A 15,990-nucleotide genomic window follows, 5' to 3' on the forward strand; every position below is an offset into this window, starting at 1 on the left:
GGCACTATGATCTCGTCTATACAGCAGTGCTTCTGGGTAACTGGAGCGGAGCTTCTTCAGCAGGGTGTGGAGGCTGCATGGTGCTGAGTGGATGATGAAGTGCAGTGAGTTAACTGGTAATCTGTCTCTCTCCAGCAGCCCTTGACACAGCAGTGGCACGTTATTCGGAAGGGTTCTGTGAAACCCAACACCAGCTTAGTCAGAGCCTCTGAAGCGATGAAACAGGCAGTTGTGACTTTGGGGGTAAAGGGGTACCTCTACTCCGGGGGTAACTCCACACTCTCCACACTTGAGAGTGTGGAGTTACAGTATATGCCAGTTTTCCACTGAATTGTACCTGCTCAACTGGCCTCAAATCTACTCGCTTTTTTTCATTTTTCATTAGGGAAACTGGTATCTTGGTACCTGGTACCTAGTCTATGAGACTGGGGTTTAGATGCTGCTAAGGCAACCACTTCCAAACAAACCAAATATGGGATGGATAGTAAGATTAGGCGGAAAATCGTTAAATGCTATCTCTCATGACACTTCACTTTTGACGTGCCCCATGATTTACCCATGTGGTTGGTTTGCACCTCATTATTCAGTTGCTTTGAATACGAGGGTGCGCTAAAATGACTAAATACAGATGTGGACACTGGAGCTTCATGCTGGATTGAGTTGAAGAGGGAAAGGAAATGACCAGAAACAGTGGTGAAATGGACAGTAGTGTTGTCACCGGCGCTGGGGTATAAATGCTTCGTTCTGTAGTGTCCACTGGGTCACAACCTCCCTTAATCGTGAGCTCCTAGGGAGCCGCAGAGAGGACAAGGCTGGCCCTTCAGCGTCAGTACAATGTGTTGTGAGCATGTGCTCATAAAGGAGCACTGCGTGTGTGTGTGTGTGTGTGTGTGTGTGTGTGTGTGTGTGTGTGTGTGTGTGTGTGTGTGTGTGTGTGTGTGTGTGATGTGTGTGTGTGTGTGAGGTGGGTGTATTTGTGTGTGTTTGTGAGTGTCTGTTTTGCGTGTACATGTGCGTGCATGAATAGGGTAGCGAATCAAATCTTAATGGCGAACAGCATTCATATTTCAACAATATAAACAAGTCTGGGTGAGACAGGTCAGCGTTATGACTTATTCATGCCATGGGACTGGTTCGGGGGGAGAAGGGCTGAGGATGGTCATTCTCTGGCACCAGGGTGTGATCAAGCATGTACAGTAAAGCAGGGGCACAAGGCAGTGGCGTGGATGGACATCAGAGACCCATGGGCACCAGTGGTACGAGTCGGAACAAAGAAGGGTTATCACTGGGGCAGGTTGGGTCCCACTCAGGGGCATGGCATTTTGTATCCATGGTAACCTGGTTGCGATATAGGTGGGGGTTTGTTGCTAGGTGGGCTTGAATGATGTTGGTTTAATAGTGTTATGGCTGCACAACTGTGTTGGGACATCCGGATTTAACCCACGAACCACGAGAGCATTGGAGTCCATGGATCAGCCTTGTGGGTGGTTAATGATGAATTAATTGTATAGACAAGACTACAATTATAGCCATGGTGTTTAGTCTTAGGATATAGTGGCTCACCACATAATGCACTTTTTGACAGGTGTGCAGGACCAGCTGGGAAGAGAGAGAAGGGGGGGGGGGGGAGGGAAGGGAAGGGAAGAGGGGGGCGCAGAGGGATGAGAGAAAGAGTGGAGGGAGGGGAAGCGAGAGAATGAGCCAGGAGATGTGCTGAGGAGGAGGGCTAACATTACACTCTCACTGAGGCTAAAGAAGAAGTAGAGAAGATGTGGAGAGCAAAGCCAGGGGGATAGAGGGAGAGTGAGGAGAGCCAAATCTGAGAGTGATTTCATCCAGTGTGGGGGAAAGAAGAGCTTTGAGCCTTGTCAGTGGTTTAGAAATAGCAATTTATTTTGACATGATTCATGCCTTTTGCGCTACAAGCTATAAGCTATTTTGTTGTTAATGCAAAAACAATTTAACTCAAAACTATTCCGAAAAATATATTTTTGCTCCCAAATGAAAGTTTGAACTTGTTATCATCCATAAATAGACCATAGGTTGTTTAAGGCCACAGACAGACGGGTGAAGAGGAGGGCAGGTTGAGTGGTCCACATGGCTGCCTCTCAGGGGTGTGGAGCGCAGCACAGCGCGTCTCTCTTTCTCCTCCTGCACTCGTTTCTTTGACACTAATCCTCCGTGTCCCCTGTTTCTACCGCCATCCACTTCCCTCTCTCTTTCTGTCTTTCTCCCTCTCTTCTTTCTCACTCTCATGCTGTCTTTTCGTCTCTATATCGCATGTCGTTATTTGCACCCCACCACCAACCACAACCAACACTCCATCGTAACCCACCCTCACCCCACCCCTCACCCCACCCTCACCCCACCCTCACCCTCACCCCTCTCACCCAACCTCCACTGTACTCCTCTGTTCAGCATTTCTGTTGTCCTGTTTTTGTTTGTCATCCATCTGGGATGGCAGAAGTTGCACTACAGCTCCCAAAAGCACCCCAAGGCTCCAAATCAGGCATTAGCAGTCAAGCAGAGTATCACTGATCTGATCAGGCATCAGTGGTCAAGCACAGCACGACTGATCAGACGTGATCACATCAGCGGCCAGAACGGCAGTGTGTGTCTCGTCTTAATGCCAGGCAGTGAAACAGAAAACAAAAACCTGTCACGAATCATGAAAGCACTAGGCTGCCCTGAGGTACCATCAAGCAGTCACTGACCAACAGTGACCTCTCGCCTGTACTGTCAAAACCCCCATGGTGAAGGCTTATGGGTAAGGCTGGGTCTTGATTGGGGAACTGTTGCCTATGTTTTTTTCACAGGTCATTCTCAGGACTGGTAGCGAGAAGTGATGGCACAGCAAATTGAGTCTGTGCATCATAGATACAGAGCATTGTTTTATTTAACCAAGATACGTGTTTTCATGCTTTTGTGAATGCATGTTTGAATGTGTGCAAGAGTGTGCATCAATCTTTATGGTCATAAGCAAACAAACACAAACACATGCACATGCATGCTGCATGCACGCACGCACACACACACACACACACACACACACACACACACACACACATACACACACACACACATATTGGGGGAAGTGAAAGAGAGGAGAGAGGGGTAAACATCCAAATCATCACAGTGAGTCGGCAAAATCCCAGAGTGCAAGAGAACCACATGACAATGTATTGCATTAAAATGAACAAATAAACAACAAAAGATGGTGCAACACAGCACAACACAACACAACAGACATGGAATTAAACTGAACCTCACAGCTGCACATTCTCAGCTATCTCATCTAGTTCTAACAGACGGTAGGCAACACAGAACACAAAAACGACCATACCAGACGATAACATAAAGGCCCTAACAAACCAATAAACAAACACTTACACACAATGTACTGTTGGCACAACACACAGCATCCTCTCCTTTCTGAGGAATTCCTTCTTCCGGTGTCCTCTCAAGCTTAATCTTACATCTCACTACCAGATCAAACATTTTTTAAAAGAATAAAACACTTCATATGTGTTGGATTCATATGTTGTGTCACAACAGTAGCATTTTCCTTATGTGCTGGCAGTTCTACAAATGTGTGGTGTACCTTTTTACGCACACACAGCTGTGGAATGTCAGTGTGCGCGCAAGTAGGACGTTTGATTGGCAGACACCTTTTCCTCGCGCTAATTGGCTAAATGTCCCAGAAATCACAGCTTTGGCTTTCCCCTCCTCTCCCCCTCTCCGGCACGAGCCCTCGTCTACATTATATCTTATTTATTTGTGTGTTTGTTTATTTGTTCATTTCATCAGAGCACGAAAAAGTGCAAAACTGCTGTTTGGGCACTTTTTCCCCTGTGATAGCATGTTTGCGCTTTGTCTATTCAGCATCCGGCGTGTCAGCGAGCGTGTGTGACAGCCGGTTGCGCAGCGCGAAGGGTCGACTGTGCCACACGCTCGCGCAGAGACGGTAAATTGCTTTTTTTTCCGGTAGATTCGCGCAGTGCTGCTGCTGCCGCTCTGTCGCTGCTGCCAGTGGCGGCGCAGACTAGGAGAGGGAACGGTTCCGCGGTAATGACTTCTCAGGCGTTTTGGGATCAAGCACTGCGCGCGCCTGGGGTCACTAATTCAATCAGGAGTTCATTCTGAATAGGTGTTAATGTCCCCGGCGCGTGTGTAGAGCGCTTCCCGGCCGATTTATCAAGCTGCCAATATGTGATGGCCGTTATGACTGCTGCCATGACCTCAGTGCGCGAGGATCCCGCATTAAATGTGATGCACCGGCCACAACTGTCTCCCGTTTTTACTTAGAACATGTTGTGTGTTTGTGTTACAGTATTACAAAGTGATTGTTTGACTGCGTGCATGTGTGTGTCTGTATGTATGCGTGTGTGTGTGTGAGAGAGAGTGTGTGTGTGTGTAAGCTGAGCCACAGAGACGCTGACTACAGGGGAATCTCAGGAGCAGCAGCCTAGACGCCAAAGAACACACTCTTCCTCTCCTCTCCTCTCTTCCTCTCCTCTCTTGTTTATACCACTCATCCACATACCCCAGAGTGTAAGCTACATGTGTTGGTCAGTGTGTGTGTGTGTGTGTGTGTGTGTGTGTGTGTGTGTGTGTGTGTGTGTGTGTATGTGAATGTACGTGTGAGTATGGAATTTGTGTGTATATGTAGTGATCAGGTGCTAGAAAGTGATGGCTGTCAGACCCCCCACCCCCCCCCCCACACTACACACACACACACACACACACACACACACACACACTCCTCTTTCGTCTTACTCAGCAGAAATGGGAGGAAGTGGGGGAGGGCAAAGAGAGAGGGAAGGAGAGATGGAGAAAAAGAGGGGCTGGGGGAGGGGAGAGACTGTGCTGAGTTGGAACATCATCGGGGATACGGTTCATGCTGGACTAAAGCACAGAACATCTCTATAACCTTTGCAGCAATCTTTAGGAGTTTCACAGACAATTAAATATATGCATATGTATGATGTGCAGTGAGATGTGTGTTTGGTGTGTGTAAGTGTGTGTGTCTTTGTGACGTGTGTGTGTGTAATATGTGTAATATATATATATATATATATATATATATATATATATATATATATATATATATATATATATATATATATATATATATATAGAGAGAGAGAGAGAGAGAGAGAGAGAGAGAGATAGAAGAATACACTGGAAAGACAGTAGGAGTGAAATGGATAAAGGCAGAGTGAGAGTTCCATAGAAACAAATGAGGAGAGTGAAAACAAGAGGCTGAGAGAGAGGGGGGGGTTAATTATAAGTCTGCTAATCACAATACATTGTGTTGTTGTGGAGACATAGGGTAGTATTTCTCCTTTTGAAATTGTATTGCAAAAAAAAGTCAGACATCCCCACATACTGTAGCTCAAGTTCAAATGTGGATGTGACTGTAATGGGCTATCCTGACACATACACATGGCATCCATAATTTTTAGCAGTGTCCAAAACAAGCCTGGGGACATGGTCATTCCCTCGCCGGAGGGTTTGTCTCTGACCTCTACTTTGAGTTTGCAGATGGCCATCCAACCCCCCCCACCCACCCACAGCCATGAAATATTAAACAACACACTGCCACTGCATGGGGGTAAGGGCAGCGCGCTCATAGCCAAGCTGCAGTGTGTGTGTGTGTGTGTGTGTGTCTCCCTGTCAGAGGAATCTGTGTGTGAGTATGGGGCAGTGTCAGAGATGGGACATGTGTGTGTGTGTGTGTGTGTACTGTATGTGTGCATGCAGTGATGTTACACCAAGGTTTCTTTCTGTGACATTGTGAATGCATGGTACTGGTATGAGTAGGCATTACAGAATATGTGTGTGTGTGTGTGTGTGTGTGTGTCATCGAGTGTGTATAAAGCCATTATATCAGTGTGTATATCACCTTGTCCTATGTTCAATTTTTAACACAAACTCCCATAAAAGGCTAGTCACACATACCATGCCACCATACCATCTCACATACCCAGAGTAATCGATCCGTTGTTGTCATGACGCAGAAGGAGTGCAGCATGTAACTGAGGTCAGTTGTGGATATCTGCTACTCTCACAAGATGAACTGGACTGGAATATAAAGTGCCTTTTCCTTTGAATTACATGACTGCTTTGCATTGACTTTGGTGGACGAGTAAATAAATGCTTTGCACAGTTTTCTCACAGTTTTCTGTGTGTTGTCTTGCAGATTGCTCTGTTCTGATATATCTGAAAGAAGCTATGCTACATGCAGCATGCTACTGCAAGGCAGACTTGTTTTGTTATTCATTAGTCTTGATCAGTTGGTCCCTCAACAGAACATTCAACTTCAACTGGGATTAAATCTAACATTTAAAAAGCAATGCTTGGTGTGTTGATCCAGCAACGAATTCAAAGCCTATCCCTGTCACAGTAATGAAGGACTGACTTTAAACAGGCAGCAACATCCTGATGGAGAGGCAGCAGTTGTGGGATGAGAGGGAGAGACAATGCACTGCAGACGTGACAGAGGTAGAGGTAGGGGCAGGGGCAGAGGTAGGGGCAGAGGCAGGGGCAGAGGTAGGGGCAGGGGCAGGGGCAGGGGCCCTTCAGAAACAGAACAGACACAAACCATTAACTCCAAACAGGCTTCTGCTCTTCAAGCAGCATCACACACATTGTCCACAGAAGACATATCAGCTTGGGCAGAGAAAAAAAGGAGCCATTATTTACAGTGAGAGAGGAGTGAATACGGATGAAAGAGGACTACAGTGATGAGAGAGAAAGAGATAGAGAGAGAGAGAGAGAGAGAGAGAGATGAAAAAAGAGTGGCACACATGTCCGATCGCATCCGAGCTTCAGCCCTCACAGCAGCCAAAGCAGATAAAACAACTGCATCCATGTGAAATTGCAAGAGAGTTTTAAACTGAAGCTCACATCTGGAGCCATTGACCCTTGTGAACGTCCAAGCAGAAAATGCTCGCTGAAGAGACTCAATTCTGACAGGGCATTTTGGACTGTAGCTCTATTTTAGGCAGGAAAGCTATAAACTCCAGCACCACTACAATACAAGTAACCAAGCAGTGGAATAATGTATTAATAATTAATGTATTATTAATATAATTATTACCACACAGGGGTTGACTGGTGACGTGATGATGATGATTATGTTAACAATTATGACAATTATGATATTTATAAAGATGATGATGATTATGATGATGATGATGTTAATTAAAGGATTATCTACTCTTCTATCACTTAATATATTCTAATTTTACAATTACTATGTCTAGTCTGGATTTAATCTGATGAATGCATTCCAGCACACACACACACACACACGCGCACACACACACACACACACACACGCACACACACACACGCACACGTTTTGCCTTTGGTTGAGTGAAGGTAAAAATCACTTTCCTTAAACACTTAAAACTGAAGTGGGTTATTTTGCATGTCTGGAATAATAATAATAATAATAATACATTTTAAGGCACATATCTTCTGAGGTTGTTGCGTCCACAACAGCAGGTCTCCAATACCGAATTTGTCTAATTTTGAAAGTTGTTCTGAAAACATTTCAATCTCTGAAACGTAGGCCTATAGCCTACGTATAGTCTAAATGAGATCGCTTCTATGTAAATTATATTCTTAAAACCATCTGCTCCTATTAGTACATATCCTCGTTTGAGTCTAAATAAGACCTGCAGCGCATCGTTCATCATTAAAAGTCGTCTGCAGTTATCTGTACTTGACGCTGACCGTATTCATGTAATTAACGGAAATATTAAAATGTTTTGCTAAAGCAGCTAATATACAGACAAGTTGAATTTGTCATTTCAAGCATGTGATATATCATGGGTTGACTACACTGAAAATGTTTCTATTTTGATGTTTCCATTGTGCATGTAATTGTCGGCCAACTAATAGGCCTATACCAGCATTTTCGTCGAAAATGTAAGTTATATAAATATACAAAGGAATTACAAGTATGGCAATTATTTTATTTACAAATATGTTTAATTATGTTTATCCTGAAGAAGTGGCGAAATCGAATTTATTGCTAGAGTGCTTGAAATCTGTAGCCTATATATATAATTGCTAGCTGTTGCAGACCAATTGAGGACAAGAAATGCATCGCAAAATCACCCGTTTTGACAGAAATTTTTATTAAACATTATGAAAACAACATTCCATTTTGAAACATTTTGGTTTGAACTTATCGACATGTAAGGACATTTCAATGTTTCGTCAATAAATATATATAGAAATCATATTTACACATTTTTACATCTGGCACTGCGCCTCAGAGGCGGACGGGCCTCATGCGTCTTTCATCCAAAGAGGAAAGATATATTGCCTGTATACGGGAGATAGGTAAAAACAAAAAAGAGCAAAAGAAAGAAAAAAAGAAAGAAAGAAAGAAAGAAATGAAGAAAGAACACTTTACAATCAGCATGCAGCAACTAAACATGTGCATTGCATTATTTCGCATAAACAAACCATCAACCATCAAAGTAATGTTAACTAAGTGAAACCCGCATTAATCCAAAAGCTGTAAAAATTAAATGTGTGTGCCCAGTTAAATAAGTAGAGCTTTACGTAACATCAGGCGCGCAAGAGATTTGGACCAGTGTATGATATACTGCTTCAATAAATAAAAAAAATGGGGAATGTTTATTTGATACCTAGCCTAATTACCATAGCTTACTTAGTTGCTGACAAAATCGATGGTTTGTTTATATTAAGCAATGCAATACACCATGAAAGTTGGACGCATTCTTAATGCAAAGGATTGTCAACATAAATACAGATGATTGGGAGTTAAACATTTAGAGAAGAAAGATCCCCTTTAAATGAAAGACAAAACTGGGCGCATCCAGGCGAATGATTGCGTTGTTTCTGCGTCGTTTGACGCGCAGCTCACCATTAAATACAGTCTCTACTCTTTCAGTTCAGTGTTTCATGTCCATAACATTTTCGTTTAGAGCACCATTCCACAATCAAATGTAGAATCAGTGAACTGCATACACATGAAGGTAAAATGTTGCTGATGATCACCTGTTAACTGCCAATGATTTATGGCCGATTTCAAAGGTGGACATCTGAGTACGTGACTGCACAATATGAAGGAAATAAGCTTATTCAAAAAAAAAATATATCAGGAAAAAATATTTCAGTGCATGTTTCAATGTCGACCAAATCATCTTCTGTTGAAGTAAATTGTTGAACTCCTTCTGATTAAATTAGTGCGATTTTCATCTCCAAATCGTTAATTCTAAATGTTGTTTTCTTTTCTTTACTAGTGCAGTCATATTATCCCCTTTGAATTTTTTACATAGTCCATAGGAGAATAATATTGTACATGATTTGAGTTATTTGCATGCTTTTACATACAAACATGTTAAGACGTTTTAAGTTATCAAGCAAAATGTCATCAAAAAGGCAGCTAACAAGCTAACTTTTCTCTACATTATGTACACGTGGGAATAAATAATCTCTCAAAGGTGGCTCAGTTTATGCATTTTTAAACACGTTCTTTGAAACAAGAAAGAAAATAGTTGAATGCACATAGCGACTAGTGAAGATGTTTCTGCGTCCTGAGAGGAGGGGAGTTTGCCTTGCAGGCTCGGCGGCAAGGATGCAGTTCTGTAGAGAGAGATGCTCTAATGCTTCAACTGGACCGCTGTAATAGCCTATAACGCTGAAGATGAGAGAGAGGTGGGGGTGAGGGGAAGGGGATTCATGCTTCAATTAAGCGAGTGGCACTAAAAGGACGGCGGTAGGCCTACAGCAGATAGGCAACCATACATGCCCTGCATGCAGGGTGTGTATAACATGGACATAGCACGATACTCTTTTTTTTGTTCCGTATCTGTACTTCTCCGTTCTTCCATTCCCAGGCCTAAGCCGTGAAGAGGACTTGTGATTTGTCCCTTGTTCACTTTATGTCCGAAGAGCAGGCCTAGGTAAAGCCACGGTATCAATTCCAGTGAAGTCCCCTTCCCTTTAAGACTGGTGCAATGACCCCACAACAGGTGGTCGTGAATAAGCGAGTCTCAGATTTAGAAACGCTAAACGCTTATAAATCACTGTTCTATCAGGATCAATGCGCTAGTAAGACTTCAAATGTGTTAGTCGAATCAAAGACGAAAATAATTTCTCTATAGGACAGCAGGTGATTTTGGATCCCTTACGACAGAGATCGCATAGGCCTAATGCATAGCCTACTTCTCTCTACTGTACAGAAATAAACTGTGATTAAGACTAAAGAATATTGTATAGGCCTATACACACAGGCAGGGAACACACCTGTAGAGACCTATTTCTAATGTCACTTCTGTGTGCGTCAATTTCGTGAACTGTAAACAAAACTTCACACAGAAAAAAATACAAAGTATGGTTAAAAATAAATAAGATAGTCAGTGGGGAGAGTCTAAGACATGAAAAACTCATTGGATCCTTTCCCATGACTTCCGTTTGACGCCTCTCTGTTACCGTTGCCGCTGAAGGTTCGGCTCGCGAGCTTCTCGTACTTTTCCTTGTACAGGTCCCGTTCTTTGACAAGGCGCGCGACCTCTTGTTTGAGCTGCTCCACCTGATTCTGGAGTGTGCACTTCTCGCTCTCCAACATGTGCCGCTGTTGCACGCGTTTGAACCGGCATGATTGTGCGTAGCCCCGGTTCTTCAAGGTCCGCCGCTTCTGCTTGAGGCGAATCACCTCCTCCTTGCTGAATCCCCGCAGCTGTCTGTTGAGCTCGCGTACAGTCATGCTGACCAGCTGCTCGTCGGAAAAGCGGTCCTCCAGGCGCGCGTGAGAGTGGTGGCTGTGGTGGTGGTGATGGTGATGGGCCGGGTGGTGGTGGCCGTTTGCGGTGGCGGAGAGATCCTCCCCAGCGTACTGTGGCCCGCGGAAGCCCTCATATGGTGCGTGGTGATGGTGATGGTGATGCGCATTTCCAATCAGCGCCTCCACCGCGTCCTCCGGCGTGAGATTCAAGGCTTCGGGGTTGATATGATGCTGGTAATTGGGAATCCAATAAAGATCTTCCAGCTGCCCTTTCCCGCCGGCGGTCGGATTGTTGTTGTTGCTGTTGTTGTTGTTGTTGACACCGTTAGCCAAGTTGTGTCCCGGAGGCGCACCAGGGCTAGGTGCGCCAAAGCTGGGGGAGGAGGGCACGGAGGAACACGGCGTGCTCAGGGGGGTAGAGGACAGTGAGCCCGGCGGGAGGCGGTGGCAGTAGCGCTCGGCTTCGGGCGGCTCCTTCTTCACCTCGAACTTCATCAGGTCGAAATCGTTGACATACTCGATAGCCAGGGGACTGTTTGGTAGCTCCGCGCTCATGGCGAGATCGGTGGCCATGTCAGTCCATGCGAAACGCGCGCGTTTTTTTTTTTTTTACTGGCACTTTGCTCTCACAGCCTCCGACGTAGGTGACCGACTGAATGTCTCCAAGGGTAATTTATACAGATGGCTTTAATACATATGCACGCGCCTGAGAGAGGGTGTATTTAGTCCTTAAAACAGCTTCTATTTATAGCGGCGCTGAGCTCGCGCAGTTTCGTGCATGTAAATGAACTTGTACACCTGCCAGTCCGCCTCTCGGTCCCTCTTGTTGACAACTTGTGCCGGGTCAAATGAACGCCTTAATATCACGAAGCAGGGGAGGGTGAAACAAGAAACTTGTGATGTCAGAGACACAAACCTGTCTTGTCCTCCCGTCACCTCAATAGCGTTCGGCCGCTGCAAACAATTCTTGATATCGAAAGAGATGCAAAGATTTCTCCCTCCTTTGCCTTCTCTCCTCAGTAGGCTATAACGATTTAAATCCACTCCGTCTGATGGTCGACTCACGCACCCAAGTTTTGAGAGAGGGCCAGACTTGGGCAAAGTCCGTCAAATTTCCACTGGATCAGGAAAGTAAAAATCCTGTTTAAGAAATGCACGGTTGTCGCCCTCCAGGCCTTTGGGGGCCTGTTGTTTTGCGGAGTTTCTTACCGCGGCGTAAAGTGCACCACTTGGGTCAGTGTTCGCTGCAGCCTCGGGCGCCTTTTGGAGATTAGTTTAATGAAAGCATAATTCTTCCTGCAGTAGCAAACATCCTGTGCATCCAGAACGTGATTTCCTTGGCTAAATGTGTTGTGTTGGATAATAAACCCTCGTCTCTATTTTGGGGGCTTGGTTGTAGCCGCTCTTAGCTGCGGACACGCAGTTTCAGTCGCGCACCGAGAGACTATCTGTGATTTTATACTCACAACTGCTTGAACTGTCCCACCCAGCGTACGGGACAGACCAATGGAATGGGGCGCGGCTGACATATTTGCATTGTCCTATAGCAACCTCTCCTCTGGGCCAGCTGAAGCGAGCGTGCGGCAGCTGTCAGAGGCTCAGTCTCCGCGAGAACAGGTGCTGAGTCCCGCCCCCTAGCGACTAAGCTCCGTCTTGAACACAGAGTAGAAGATGCGCAAAAAAGGAAAGACGATAGCGCTGCTAGATTTACTGAGAAAATGTTTACTTTGAATGCCTAAAACTCCTCTCTGAATTTATGTAGCCTTTTGAGAACGTGGGTATTTTAGGCTGCTGACATAGGCATGCGCAAGGAGACTAAACGTGGAACTTTTTTTATACAAAAATTAACATAAGACTTTAGGAGTAAGTTTGTGAATTGTTGATTATATTTTACACCAAACGGAACAAATATAGTCTCCAATATAGGGCAGGCTAAACACAATCCCCACTCGTATAAATTACGTTTCATAGGCGTATTCAGCATCGATTTACAGAGGTAGCATGTATTTTACACAGTACAATACTGAGAAAATTACGCCGGTACAGTCGCAGTAGGATGCATTCCTATTGAGTTTGATAAATGGGAAATTATTGCTTTTCCTAAAGAGGGAATGTGAGGAAAATACTCTCAAACAAGTTATAGCAAAACTCATACCCTAATCTCAAGCTTTCTGTAATGGACTGAAGACGCGCCATTTGAAGCGGCCCACTCAATCTCATTCAGTCTCTTCATAAAATCAATGCACATCTCCAGCACTACAAATAAGTGTGCAATATCTGCTTCCGGGTTAATTATGATCGGCTTTTGACCTGATGATGACCAAATTAATCACATTGCACATCAAGTCAGTCTTCATCACAGAGTCGCGTGTGGGCCAGGGGTCACGCAACATCAGTTAAAAGGGGCCGTCGTCGTCTTTTTTACCGCCTGCCGTCTGGGCCTTGCATACTGTATAAAACAAGTTAAAAGCTAACGTACATAATACACACGTTTGCTTAAACATCGACTATTACCGAATTATGGCTAAATGTATTCACACTGTGGCCAATACCTGTTAAAAGTTTATGGTAACAAAGTGATCTTCGTGCATGCGCCATTCTCCTTCACTTAGAGTGATGTCCGAGAGACGCGCGCAGCTCGCATCAAATCTGCCGACGCAGAGGAAAGAAATAAGATGTATTAAGGGAAGGGACAAATCATATCGCGGTGCTTGAAGTTTAAGGTGCGCAAAGTCATTATGCGTTTTTATCAAATAAGCAGGGCTGGACCTCAAAGTCCGAGCTAAGCAGTCCGCTTTGAAATGCCACATTTAAGAAGATCTACTGAAGTCCATTCATTGAGGGGGGTGATGGGCTGTGAGCGCGTGGCCGAGGGCTCTAGACATAAATTTGAAGTCAGGGTTTTCATTGTGCCTTTGCATATTGGGAGTTAGTGGCTGGTGCAGTTCCCCCTATTTAAGCAAAATGGACATCAGCATGTCGGAGATCCAGAGAGAGAGAGAGAGAGAGAGAGAGAGAGAGAGAGAGAGAGAGAGAGAGAGAGAGAAGAAAAGAGAGACAGAGAGGATTGAGTTGTGCATTCCTATGAAACCACAGACAAGCATTTTACTGCTTAACTCTCTCCTATCGTGTGTGTGTGCGCATGGGGTGAATGGGGTTAGGGGTTATCTGAAGCCCTCAAATCTTCAGCTCAAAGATTCAGCACTAATTGTCAATAAAACTTCCCTTAAGTCATATAAGGTATGGGAGAGACTTGGCAACTTTTGGTCAGTACACTAGTACAGCCCAGCCTTCACCATCAGATTGTTTGACACCTCTGCTCAGCGACGGCTGTAAGCTATCTCTAACAGCAGGCCCATATCTGTATACAAAAAGGGCGTAAAGGACATTGAAACGATGGAAGGTTTCACTACATAGGCCTAGATGGAAGGTTTCACCAGATTCACTTCAGTCTGGTTCCGAGAAGCAATAAATGCATTTTTAAATTCGAAATGTGTTATGCAGTGCTGCCAGTGTCAGTTCAGATGACGTTTTCGATTCAGCGTCAGTTTTACTCTACGCCTCTACTACGACCCCAGTCTCCACTCTGTCCCTTTTGTCACAAACCCTGTGTGGCTACTACGTCTGGCAGTGGACCTCTCTCCTCCCGCCGCCCGCAGCGCAGTCCGTCTGTCTAGTCTCCCGCCGCCGCCGTCAGTCCGACTCTACTCCCCGCGTCGGAAAATGCTCACGGACAGTATATGTCATGTCGAATATCTCGCTCAAAAGGGGCCGCACAGAATAACTGTGTGGAGAGAGAGAAGAGACAGAGGGAATAGAGAAGGAGAAAAATGGCCCGCGAATGAGGAGGGAAGTATAACTGGGGGAGATGAGGGGTGGAGAGCGCGCGGGGAAAGAATAGTATGATGGAGAGAAGGAAAGAGACGGGGCACGACTAATGAATCTTCTTCTTTGGGGCGCACGTGATCGTTATTGAGTGAGCCGCGCGGGGTTTTCTCTGTCTCTCTCTCTGCTGCAGCTCCCGTAATCCCAGGGAGAAAAATTCCGCTTGAGCTTTTCCTGCGTCTGCAGCTCGTGCCTCCCCGTGCTTTTACTCAGAAGCGGAGTATTGATCTTAATTAGAGTTTGCAGAGCTCAGCAAGTCCTGCTGTAGGTTCGAGACAGGCGGTAGCAGACATCTGTCTCAAACACTTACATGCACACACACATCCACATCTGTCTCAAGCACTTAGGTATACTCATACACATGCAGCTGTCTCAAGCTCTAACACTCACCAGACCTGCCTTAGCACATGCATGCACATCTGGCTACAGCACTTACAAATACACCTGTTTGTAAGACTTACACAGACAAACATATGTCACTAGTAACTTTACAAATTTAACTCGTCTTATATTTCAAGTGCACACATCCGTTTCCTCCCTTCTTCAGGCATCTCTAATCTCCACACACACTGGCTTTTACAATCAAATATAGTCTGTCTGCACATACATTTCAACTGCTCAGGCACAGCCACCCCCACTAAAACACACAGACATTTGTGTCGAACATCTCAACAGAAAACAGAGTCAAGATATTTTACACACCAGCTTATTTGTGCTATTGTTATAGACTACATATAGTCAGTCTCTCGTCTCTCCCTCACACACACACACACTGGTTAGCACTCTGGACTTGTAACCGGAGGGTTGCCGGTTCGAGCCCCGACCAGTGGGCCATGGCTGAAGTGCCCTTGAGCAAGGCACCTAACCCCTCACTGCTCCCCTAGCGCTGCTGTTGTTGCAGGGAGCTCACTGCTCCGGGTTAGTGTGTGCTTCACCTCACTGTGTGTTCACTGTGTGCTGTGTGTTTCACTAATTCACGGATTGGGTTAAATGCAGAGACCAAATTTCCCTCAGGATCAAAAGAGTATATATACTTATACCATACTATATACACACACACACACCATAGATTCTGACTTGTACAGTTCCCTCAAACAAACAGAAACATGTAAACACACCCACGTCACACACCACACACACACTTCAACTTAGAGAATGTGTAAGTGGAGGACAGACCTGTGTACCATGTGTCTCTCCTACACACTCCTACGCATAATCTCCTCACTTTTACACAAACACCCGACTAGTCAACCATCTCCCCAGTTAAACTTGTGTAAATACAAGTGTACTACTAGAAGATGCATGAGCCTCTCTCTACTGATATGAATATGCAC

General features: G+C 45.0%; 1 protein-coding gene across 1 annotated transcript; it reads right to left on the bottom strand.

The window, feature by feature from the left end:
• Window positions 1–8,133: 8,133 nt before the first annotated feature.
• On the bottom strand, window positions 8,134–12,210 carry mafaa (v-maf avian musculoaponeurotic fibrosarcoma oncogene homolog Aa). The gene has a single exon (XM_048253728.1). The coding sequence runs from the start codon at window positions 11,342–11,344 to the stop codon at window positions 10,418–10,420; it is 927 nt and encodes a 308-aa protein (XP_048109685.1). The 5' UTR covers window positions 11,345–12,210; the 3' UTR covers window positions 8,134–10,417.
• Window positions 12,211–15,990: the final 3,780 nt, after the last annotated feature.

The sequence above is a fragment of the Alosa alosa genome, chromosome 9 (assembly GCF_017589495.1).
Source record: "Alosa alosa isolate M-15738 ecotype Scorff River chromosome 9, AALO_Geno_1.1, whole genome shotgun sequence".
In the NCBI taxonomy this organism is placed as follows: Eukaryota; Metazoa; Chordata; class Actinopteri; order Clupeiformes; family Clupeidae; genus Alosa; species Alosa alosa.

Coding starts and splice junctions, on each gene's coding strand:
- mafaa (XM_048253728.1), bottom strand. CDS start 11,344: ATGGCCACCGATCTCGCCATGAGCGCGGAGCTACCAAACAGTCCCCTG.